At 34.9% G+C, this 10,862-nt stretch overlaps 1 protein-coding gene across 2 annotated transcripts; it reads right to left on the bottom strand.

The window, feature by feature from the left end:
• Positions 1 to 87: 87 nt before the first annotated feature.
• LOC147076712 (uncharacterized) lies at positions 88 to 10,862 on the bottom strand. Of its 2 annotated transcripts, XR_015069691.1 has the most exons (9): positions 10,723 to 10,862; positions 9,589 to 9,716; positions 8,802 to 8,972; positions 7,993 to 8,100; positions 7,462 to 7,569; positions 4,886 to 4,998; positions 3,249 to 3,353; positions 1,757 to 1,861; positions 88 to 1,204 (listed from the first exon to the last, which is right to left on the bottom strand). XR_015069691.1 is itself a non-coding variant. In XM_085941338.1 (7 exons), exons 1-6 carry the CDS (start codon positions 10,841 to 10,843, stop codon positions 4,915 to 4,917), a joined length of 720 nt encoding a protein of 239 aa, XP_085797464.1. In that variant the 5' UTR covers positions 10,844 to 10,862; the 3' UTR covers positions 3,218 to 3,353; positions 4,886 to 4,914. The 2 variants fall into 2 exon arrangements, 1 of the variants encoding a protein (XP_085797464.1); XM_085941338.1 differs by lacking the exons at positions 88 to 1,204; positions 1,757 to 1,861 and having other exon boundaries at positions 3,218 to 3,353.

The raw sequence follows: 10,862 nt of genomic DNA, 5'->3' as shown, positions 1-10,862 counted from the left end.
CATCATTAAGGTGAAGCATGGCCATTTCCATTACATATTTCACATTTTTAATATTATGCAAGTTTACAGTTATATATAGTACTTTGTAAAATCTATCACGATAATACATCCCCTTACCCTATTTAAATATAGGAGAATGCAATTGATTTTTCGTCTCCTGAACATTTGACGTTTGGTCTATTCGACAAACCAATCCTACAGCGACGATATGTTAATTTATCAACTTACGAGTTACAGCGCAGGACAACTTTGTATAATCTTGTTAGTTACCTACTAACCTAATTTATAATTATTTAATTTCAGCTATATTCAAAAAACAAACACACCATAAATTTTTAATTTAAATTCACAATCTACTGAGAATCGCGTTTCCACGAAACCTGCTTTCGAGCATTAATGGTTTTAGACTGTGACGCTGACAGGTTTGCAGGTACCCTTGTTTTTTTAACGTTTCGATTATTATTTAAATTAGAATTAATTTCTATTCAAGCAACCGCATGGAAAACTGTCACTGCTCTCAAAAGTTGTAATAGTTTTAATCGTTTCTCCATCCGCCGTTTACTATGGGCGCTCCTATGCACCGCATGACCTGCCTACCCAACGACACGTCACTCCTTATTGATTGTTCCTTTGTGGTCTTTCCGCGTTACGCCCAATGCTTATAGTTTTAGGATTTTTGTTCCATTCCATACATCATGTGGGCCCTTGAACGCGTTGGTTAAACACACGCTCATATACATTAGTGCAAAAACTGCGCAATGTATTTCGCTCAAGTATTTAAATACTTCTGTGGCTGGGGTTAAATTCCATTGTTAATTGCTACAAGCAATAACATAATAGATTTGTTTTGTTCAATTATCGCATTCATTTGTTCAATAATGAGTTTTAAATTGTCCATAATGACACTAAGGTCTTCCGTCGACGCATTTAAACTCTCGGTTGTTTCACTCAAATTCATCTTAGCTACGTTTAAATCTCTTCTCAAACGCTCTAAAGTCTCCAAAAGTGATTCCACATGATCGTTTTTCACTTGGGGACTCCTTTCAGCGGTAGAAACACGAGTATGAGTCAATTTTGATCTGCTGCTAGCTTTGGTTGTAGGTGGAATAGGTGCTGGACTGTTGTCAGTTATTACTTTAGATTCCTCTTCATCATCACTGGAAGAATTTGAATAACTCTCCAAGTTAATAGCACCTGTAGATAACTATAAAATAATAAATTTATTAAAAAACTATTCTTTTATTAAGTAATACGTCATTGACTTAAAGACACACATCGGCAGCTAAGAGTGGAGGTAGGCAGTTAAGATTTGACATACATAGTGTACACTAAACTTTATCAGTCACACTTATTTGTTTTCATTAAACTAATAATACAACTTGCAGATGGTGTTCGCATGTTTTTAAAATTCAATTAACCCTGCCAAAACCAAACCATAATCGATAAAAAATATTTTTCTATCTATAAAATAACTAAAATTATAATATATGATTTAATGGCGTAATTTTAGATATTTTATAGATAAACAAATATTTTTAGACTATTACGTACTATGGCTTGTATTAGGCAATGTTTAATTGAATTTTAAAAACTAACAAACACTATTTACACATTGTAGCGATTTAGTCTGCGTTCAATGAAAACAAATATATTATTTTTTTGTTTGACAAAGTTTAGTGTGTACCTACTATTTATGTCGGATCTTAACAACCTACTTTCACCCTTCACAACTGACACACATAGAGTATAAACAAACTTGTGGTGTAGGTGCTGGACTGACGTTGGTTATTTCTTCGGATTCCTCTCCATCATCGCTTGAAGAATTTGAAGAATTGTCCGAGCGAGTAGCATTTGCAGTAATCTGAAAATTGTATATTAATTATTGAAATCTAATCGGTTAATATGTAATAAGCCATTAACGTACGAGGGTGGGTCAATAAGTCCTTAGAAAAGCCGACAGGTGGCGCGACTAGTACTGTAAGCGGTTTGTTTTCATGTAGCGGCACTACCGATTCAGTATGCTGCGAAGTTTCAATCAGATTGGTCGGGTTGTTGTTTTTTATTTTCGTACATTTAAAAAAAAAATTTGCTTGTTTACAAAAATGGAGAAAATTGAGTTTAGAGCTGTTATTAAACATTTTAATATAAAAGGGTTAACAGCAAAGGAAATAAAAAATGAGTTGGATTTAGTTCACGGCATATCTGCTCCTTCACTTGCAACTATTTATAACTGCTTAAATGAATTTAAACGTGGTCGTACATCAACAAAGGATGAACCACGCTCAGGACGTCCTGTAGAGGTGACTACACCAGAAATGATCAATAAAATCCACGATATGGTGTAAAGTGACCGAAGATTAAAGTTGAGTGAGATAATTGAGGTTACAGGGATCTCAAAAGGTAGCGTCATTTCTATTTTACATGACAAATTGGGCATGAAAAAAGTTTCTGCAAGATGGGTGCCGCGTTTGCTCACAGTCGACAATAAACGCAATAGGGTGGTGGCCTCTAAAGCCCTGTTGTCGCTCATGCAACGCAATCCGGATGAATTTTTTCGTCGCTTTGTGACTGTAGATGAAACATGGATACACCACTATACTCCCGCGACGAAAGAACAGTCAAAGCAGTGGTTTGCGAAAGGCGAACCATGTCCAAAGAAGGCGAAAACCGTAAAATCAGCTGGTAAGGTTATGGCTACTGTATTTTGGGATGCACGTGGAATTATTTTCGTTGACTATTTGGAAAAAGGAAAAACAATAACAGGGGATTATTATGCATCTTTATTGGACCAGCTAAAAAACGAAATTGAAGAAAAACGGCCTCATTTAAACAGGAAAAAAATCCTCTTTCATCAGGACAATGCCCGTGTTCACACATGTTTACGATCAATGGCTAAAATTGAAGAATTGAAGTTCGAATTGGTCGACCACCCACCGTATTCGCCAGATTTAGCCCCCAGTGACTTTTTCCTTTTCCCAAACTTAAAAAAATGGCTAAGTGGACAACGTTTTTTTTCAAATGAAGAAGTCATCGATCGGACAAATGCTTATTTTGAGGACCTTCCGAAAACTTATTTTTCTGACGATTTAAAAAAAATTGAGAAACGTCTAACCAAGTGTATTGAGCTCCTAGGAGATTATGTTGAGAAATAAAAAAAAAATACAAAAATAAAAACTGTTTTAATGCTTTTTTCTAAGGAATTATTGACCCACCCTCGTATTATAAACAAACATAGAAAATCAACAGACATGCTGAATTGGTTGTGGACTGAAGTCGGTTATTTCTTCGGATTCCTTTTCATCATCGCTTGAAGTATTTGAAGAACTGTCTAAGTGAGTAGCATAAGTAGTAATCTGTAAAATAATAACCTTATTAATATCTATTCTACATAATTTAAAAACATCTTAGAAACACACCCATTGGAAAATATCTGGAAAAAAATGTGTTGGGAGGGACTTAAAGTTAATATTGTTTCCATGAATCAATAAAGTACACAAAATTTATGTAGGTACTTATCTAGATGAAACCATGATTTATTTTACCAAAATCATTGTTGTGTACTTTCTATCAATATGTTTCTAATATAAACATCTATTTCATCCATGACAAAACAGAACAACGATAAATATAACTATGGCTTTTCAGGAAAAATATAAATTTAATATTGAAATTGTTCTATCTCTATTATGTTGATAGATTTTTAATAGCACAGATTTTCAATACGCCATAATAAATCAAATTAAAAACCTAACTTCTGCATTCCTAATCGCTAGAAAGCCCCAAATAAACGGGACTTAGCTTGGTGTTGCCGGCAAGCTTAGGATATCTCATCTTATTCAATATAATATGTTCAAAATGATTGGGTGACTAGGTACAATGAAATAATGACCTAACCTAACCTAACCTAAATAGATTCCACAAAAATTAATGTTTCATTTTTCCCCTCGCTGTTCTGTTTTATCCGGTTCTGTTCGACATGGATTGAGCTGCACGAAGAGTGCCGGGAGACATAGTCTGCCGTCAATGATGTTATCTGTCAATCTTTGTTTTCGATGGGAGTTCCGTTAAGGCAATAACCTCTTGGTGATTTTTGATAAGATGCCAAGCGACCTGATGGTATCCCGATGATTCTACGGAGGGAAGGCAAATTTATGGTTTGGGATGTCATTGTGGTTGATACACTCGCGGCATCTCACATGAACAAAGCAGTTCAATCGTCAAGATCTTATATACTTTATTAATTCACGAAAACAATATTATATTCGTGTAAATATATCTAGATATTTTTTAATTTTAATTAAAATATTCATTTAATAAAAGAAATAGTAGGTATTTAGCTGTATCCATAGGCATTTGAGCATAATTTTATAATAGGGTAATATTTATGTTGATTTTTTATTTGTCCAATCGCTGAGCGATATGCCAGCTTATTGTCATTTCATCCGCTTAGCGACCTCCATCACATTGCATATTCTTGTCTGCTTCCTTAACCATTGGTTTATTTTGTGATCTTTACGCATTATGTCCAACGTACATCTTTACATGCCACATTGCGCTACATGTAATTTTTGGATTTTTCCTATATTAAGAGTCCATGTTTCACTTGCATATGTGAGCGTTGGTAGCGCATATTGGTTGAACACTTTACGCTTAAGACAAAATGGTTGGTCAATTTTGAAGATACTAAAATAATGTGTTTATATAAATAGTTATTACTTTGTCTTACCCTCGTAATTATGAATATAATATATTTGCGAAGAATGGAAGGAGCTAGGGGAGGCCTTCATTCAGCAGTGGATAAACCCCAACTGATGATAATGACACTTTGTACCCGCATATTGTACAGTCCATTAGATGGCTACACAGGATAGACAGATTCACTTACGTCATCCGATGGCGTGACGTTCTTCATTCTTAATGCATGCTGACTTTTTGACTGCAATTGGTAAATGGTTCTGTTTCAACATCTGGACATTCTTGCTTCAGGTTTGATATAATCTGGAAACAAAACAAAATAGTTAGTACGACACCAAACGAGATTCGAACGTCGTCGTGAATTTGTGCCGATGTGTATTAATTAATAAGCTATGTGTGTCCTATCTAATTGCGACTAAGTTAACAAATGTTTTTACAATTCTCATTGAAGTGCCTTCTAACTTTCATTGATTTTTTCTACTGGTTGCATATTGCTTGCAGGTGTTTTCAAATTATGCATGTTTAATAAAGAATGTTACATTCCTAAACATGCAAATATATACAGAGCACTGAGAATGAAAATATGTATTACTTGAAATTATCCTGTTTGTTCTTTCTCCATATTTCCTCGATATTTCGGACTCATGGCAGAGGCCATTCTCAATCGTAATTTATAGCAGATTGTTTTCTATGGTGCTACTTAAGCAAATGGGTGTACGCAACGACCTGACAACAATCATTATTAACCGGTTCTATGCCTTCAGAGAGTTTTCTCTCTTTTCGCACATAAAAATTTCGCGAGTTATCTCGTCCGACTTTAAACTTAAATTACTAGCCACTCTCAATTGATTTGCATAACCTAAAAAATTAAACACACAGTGACATATCGCACCCCCAGTAAAGTACTGCAGGAGAGCCATTTTGAAGTTTTAAATATTCTTTGTAAATACAGGAAAAGTCTGAATGTAAAAATTATTACTCATTTTTATGGAAAAACATGATCTAATTTCAACTGTATTCATCATTTTTCTCTAAAACATATACAAACGGAGATAAGTATTTGAATATTTCTGAGTTACGACTGTATTTTATTAGGATATTTGACAATTTCATGGTAAAATTTGAATCAACTCAATACTATATATGTAAATTTTCCTACCATCACTCTAATAATTTTAACAAATTTGTTGGGCAATGTAAAGGATGGTTTTCAAAATATTAAGTTATGGTACAATCTTTAAAGATTTATTGAAAAAAAAAGAAAAATACAATTATTAGTTCAAAACAACAAAAAAGTACTTAATTATTTAATTTAATGGGAAAATAAAATTTTTACATACGATTTTTAATTTTGAAACATCACTTGGAAGAGAAGCAAAAAAATCATAATAAAATTCACGATGTTTAGCGGTGCAGAGGAAAGCAAATCCTTCTTTTTAATGGTCGTTATTTTTGGCCACTCTTGATATGCTTTGGACAAATTGAGACCATCCATTGGTAACGGTTTACCTATTTGCTATTGTCGAACATTCAGTTTCCTACATTCTTCATGATAACTGGTTTTAAAAAAAATAATGTATGGATAGTCTCTGTCTACTTCTATAACTTTAAACTTCTGCCACAAAACTTTTTCTCCATTTTCATCCGTTCCATATTATGTTTGAATAATAATGAAATGCTTAGCCACAAATTATCGGTATTACAGCGATTTTAGTAAGAAATTCGATCTACATTCAATATTTATGTGTCTTTAAAAATCTGCGGCCTGTCAGATACTGCCATAGTTATATCGTGAGGCATTAAAATGGTTAAAATACAAGTGAAACACAACAATCGCAAAGAAAGTGACCAAATTACGGAATACACACGTCAAAACGTAATGAAACATGTGGCCAGCAGAGCATGGATTTGCGGATATTCATATTGCATAGCTTTTGCCGAAAATAAATTAACGATCGGCAGAAAAGATATTTTTAATACTTAAAAAATGGGATTCGAACTCACGTAGTCTTTTATGCAGGTGAGTGCTTTTATCTTTTGAGTTATCGATCCTTCTATGATTCTTGCAAATGATTACTAATGACGACGCTTATCTGAGGTAAGTTTTGCATATTCAGCCAAATGGAAGGCAACCAACTTTGTAATTAATCAAGGTAAATGCAGTTACATAATATAATAGTTTCATGTAATGGATCTACCAAGTAATCGCCAGGCAGTGCGAAGGGTGGAGGCAGAATGTAAGATTCGACATAAATGGTCCACACTAAACGTATTTGTTTACGTTGAACTAAGACTACAATATTATGCAGATAGTGTTTGCTTGTTTTTAAAATTCAATTAAACAATGCGTATCAGATATTAGCCAAAAAATAATCGTTGATTATGCCATTAAACCATACATAAATATAGATATTTTTTATCGATTATGGTTTGATATAGGCAAGGTTTAATAAATTTAAAAAACTAACCAACGCCATCTGTAAAATATGTATTCTTAATTCAACATAAACAAATAAGTATGACGGAAAATGTGTGCACTATTTTAGTTGTATCGCCCAAAACAAATGTAAACTACTATGGTTTGGTCTAGGCAGGGTTTACTTAATCGAATTTAAAAAACGAACCAGCACCATCTGCGAATTGTATTCTTAGTTGAATGAAAACAAATGCGTATGACTGACAAAGTTTAAAGTGCACTATTTATGTCAAATATCAATTAATACTTTCACTAAAATCAATTTTTGATTTTATTGCTCGGTAACAAACTTTATATTCTTCGATATCACAAATACTTCCAGGACTGGTCAGCAATTCAGCCATCGGCGTCTCTGCATTATCTCCCTCGTTTTCGGTCATGGCCAATGGATCTGAAATCTACAAAAGCAAGACAATAATTCCCAACCTTTTTTGTTTACTAGAGTGTTTGAGATATTTTTTTAAATCTAGTGGAACCCTTACTCGGCTGACACATTAAGCAGTGCGTAGTTACATGCTTAGCAGAGAGCCGACAATAAGCGGACTCAAAATGCTGTTCCTCACTATTTTAATCTCAGATGCTATCTAAATTCATTACCTACCACAATATAATATGTCGTGTAACTAACGTAAACCGATAATATAATATGCTTAGACTTTTAAGCATATTAATGTTGCTTTGGTTATAAAATCAACCACACTGAAGTTTTCAAGTGTTTTACTACTAAAATTATATAAGTATACGTCAAATTATAGTCAAATGTGGTTTTCAGCAATTTTTTTACTCAAATAAATTTATGATTCGATTGCTTGGTAACAAACCTTACAGTCTTCGACATCAGAAATACTTCCATGACTTGTCGGCGTTTCTTCCATTGGCGTTTCCGTATTATCTTCTTCAGTTTTAGTCATGGCCAATGGATCTGAAATCTGCAAAAGAAAGTAGTCCATAAAGGCATAAAAAAAATGACAAACGTTTTGAATTTTTTTTATAAAACATTTTTTTTCTTCTGTGTCTCACTCCGCGAAATCTTTTGATCATTATTTAAAGAAAGTTTCATTTGCTTTTGGCAGGATAGATAATTGCGCGTGCGATGGGCGTACGTTAACGTGTTGGCCTATAAATTTGTGAGTCTCAGAATCAAATCCCGGGTGTGACAAATTAACACATTTTTTCAATGTGTGTTTTGACTTAATAGTCTGAGCAAGTGGCTAACATCCATTTATCTGTTGATACAACCTCTACTCTGTGAAGGCACGAATGGTTACCTTGGGATCGAACATGGCAGTGACAAAGGGTGGAGGTAGGCATGTCAAGAGCCGACATAAATAGTGCAAACTAAATTTTGTCAGTCATTGTTATTTGTATAGACATTCAAATATATGGCTGTCATTTGCGGCTCCATCTTGCCAGAAAACTTCTGGCATGCTTCTTAAATTATATTATCGTTCATACGATGCACATGACCTAGCCAGCATTCTCCGAATCCTAATTGATTGAATTGCACTGAAGCATTGTTTTGTCCTTTAAAAATATTCAAGAGTTAATGTCCAAGATACTAAGGTGTAAGTGAGCGCAAGCTTTATCAAAATTGTCTGAAACATGCTTTTGGAAATAACTGAAAAATTACGTCTTGCGTCGGTCTGTCTTCGATAATCCCTGGCACAGTTAGAGACGCCATCAACACAGCGATCCTTCTCTGCAAGTCTGTTAATCGAAGTGCGCCCACCCAGCCTCTTTCCCTGGCTCTCTGGAATCGTTGCATAGTTCGTTTGGTCGAAAAGACCAGGTCGCACCACATCTGAAAAAAGTACAGCTTCATGGAGAAAATACTTGATAGTTTTAATTTCATTATAATCGGCGGAGGGCAATTATCTGCTGGATAAAAGCCTACCCTGGTTCCATGTATTCTTTTTGGTCTCAGTTCTACTCTGTCAAGTACATTGACTACTAATTTAGGTAATAATCAAAAAGTGTTTTTCAACATTACATTTGAGCACTAAAATTTTATATTTAGAGCAGGTGTGATTTTTCCTGTTTTCATTTTTTTATTTTCCACTAAAGCATTTTTTTTGAAACAAAAAAAAAAACATAACATGATAATATGGTGTATTTTTCAATATACTGTAAACACAAACAGCGATGAATTTTAAATTGACAATAATTGATGAAGATTGGTGCAAAGGATTACAAGGGATCACAGACGAAGGGTGGGGGTAGACTGTGGACTTTGGCTGACAAAGTTTATTGTGCACTATGTATGTCGGATCTCAACAGCCTACCTCCACCCTTCGCCACTGGTGTATCTTGTATGTAGACAATATTACTTTTTATCCTTGATCGGCATAGGAAATGATTTTTCTTCAACATAACTGGTCTCTACTATCAATGTTTTTACTATGGAACTTTGGCTTTACCTTCTTCCAAAGTATGGGTGTGCACATCGGCCCCAGAGTGTTAAGCTTATCATTTAGTTTCACCCAGAGCTGCTTAGTCATCGTGGTATCACATTGATTCAATGGTAAATTCACCAGCATGGGATTTTCTGAAAAGATGATAGATATATATTGTTTACATGGAACATAGTAAGAAGCACTCGGCATGAATGTCGCTGAAGGGAACAGAAAATTAATGGGAACCGGCTTGCCATATTGGGTGTCGTATAACAAGCTATATATAGCGAGTGTGGAAAAATATGAGATACACTCCAGATGTTACCGAAGGCAACCACTATTTTCCTCGGCTTGTAGGATCTAGTCGAAGTTGCAGCTTACTGGGCAAGCTTTGCATGAAAATAGATGCTCCGTACTTTGCATTTCACCGAACTTGCAGGTTTGGTCATCAGAGAACCCCCACTTCATCGGGTGCGCCCTACCATGGTTCTCAGTATGTTTAGGGCTTTCCATGTATAGTACCCGAGACTGGCTCCGGGTGGGAGATGCTCCGCTGGCTTTACCCAATCTTCTGATCTATAATATATCACTCTTGCCAGGAACTTAAAAATATCACACGAACTCACACAGATACCGACAGGCCACGGAGCGGTGCGAGCTTATCTAAAAAGATTTAAATTGAGGGATGGTGACTGTTGTCCATGTGACGGCAACACATCTCGAACTGTGTGGCATTTCATCAACGACTGCCCTATACTAGAAAGGAAGCGATGGATTTTCAGGACTCGATATAGACAGCATAATTATCAAATTGACCTCCAAAAGCCTCACGAAGTACTAAGCAATAGAACAACTCATGAACACTACACAAAATATTTAATCCTGGCCATAAAGAAAATTAAAGATATAAATGGAGAACCTAATTAGCTCCACATCAATGCAACTTACCCACCCAACCACCTTGTACGAAAAAGCAAGGTCATGGATATTAATATTTAAAAAAAAAAAAAATATGCATGCCGGGCTATTAGATAGGTATTATCTTTTAGTTTCTATCAGATAGGTACTGCGGTTTATGTTTATTGTTACCTAATACTTAACTGTCACTTTGTGCGTAAAGATACGACCCAAGAGCATTGCAAATAAATAATTACGTACCTTTCATGTACGTCAACAGGGCGTGTCTTTGAAGTTTAGTAATTAGAACAATATACGGTTTCATTTTATTTATATTAGTTACTATTGTCATTAGAATGTATGAATCGGAACCGAAACGCATAGACTAATCCGAAATGTCA

Source organism: Rhyacophila brunnea, unplaced genomic scaffold, assembly GCF_057557595.1.
Source record: "Rhyacophila brunnea isolate RB1 unplaced genomic scaffold, BYU_Rbru_1.0 scaffold_13, whole genome shotgun sequence".
NCBI lineage: Eukaryota > Metazoa > Arthropoda > Insecta > Trichoptera > Rhyacophilidae > Rhyacophila > Rhyacophila brunnea.
The sequence above is the reverse complement of the archived record's forward strand: the minus strand, read 5'-3'. Positions and strand labels throughout refer to the sequence as shown.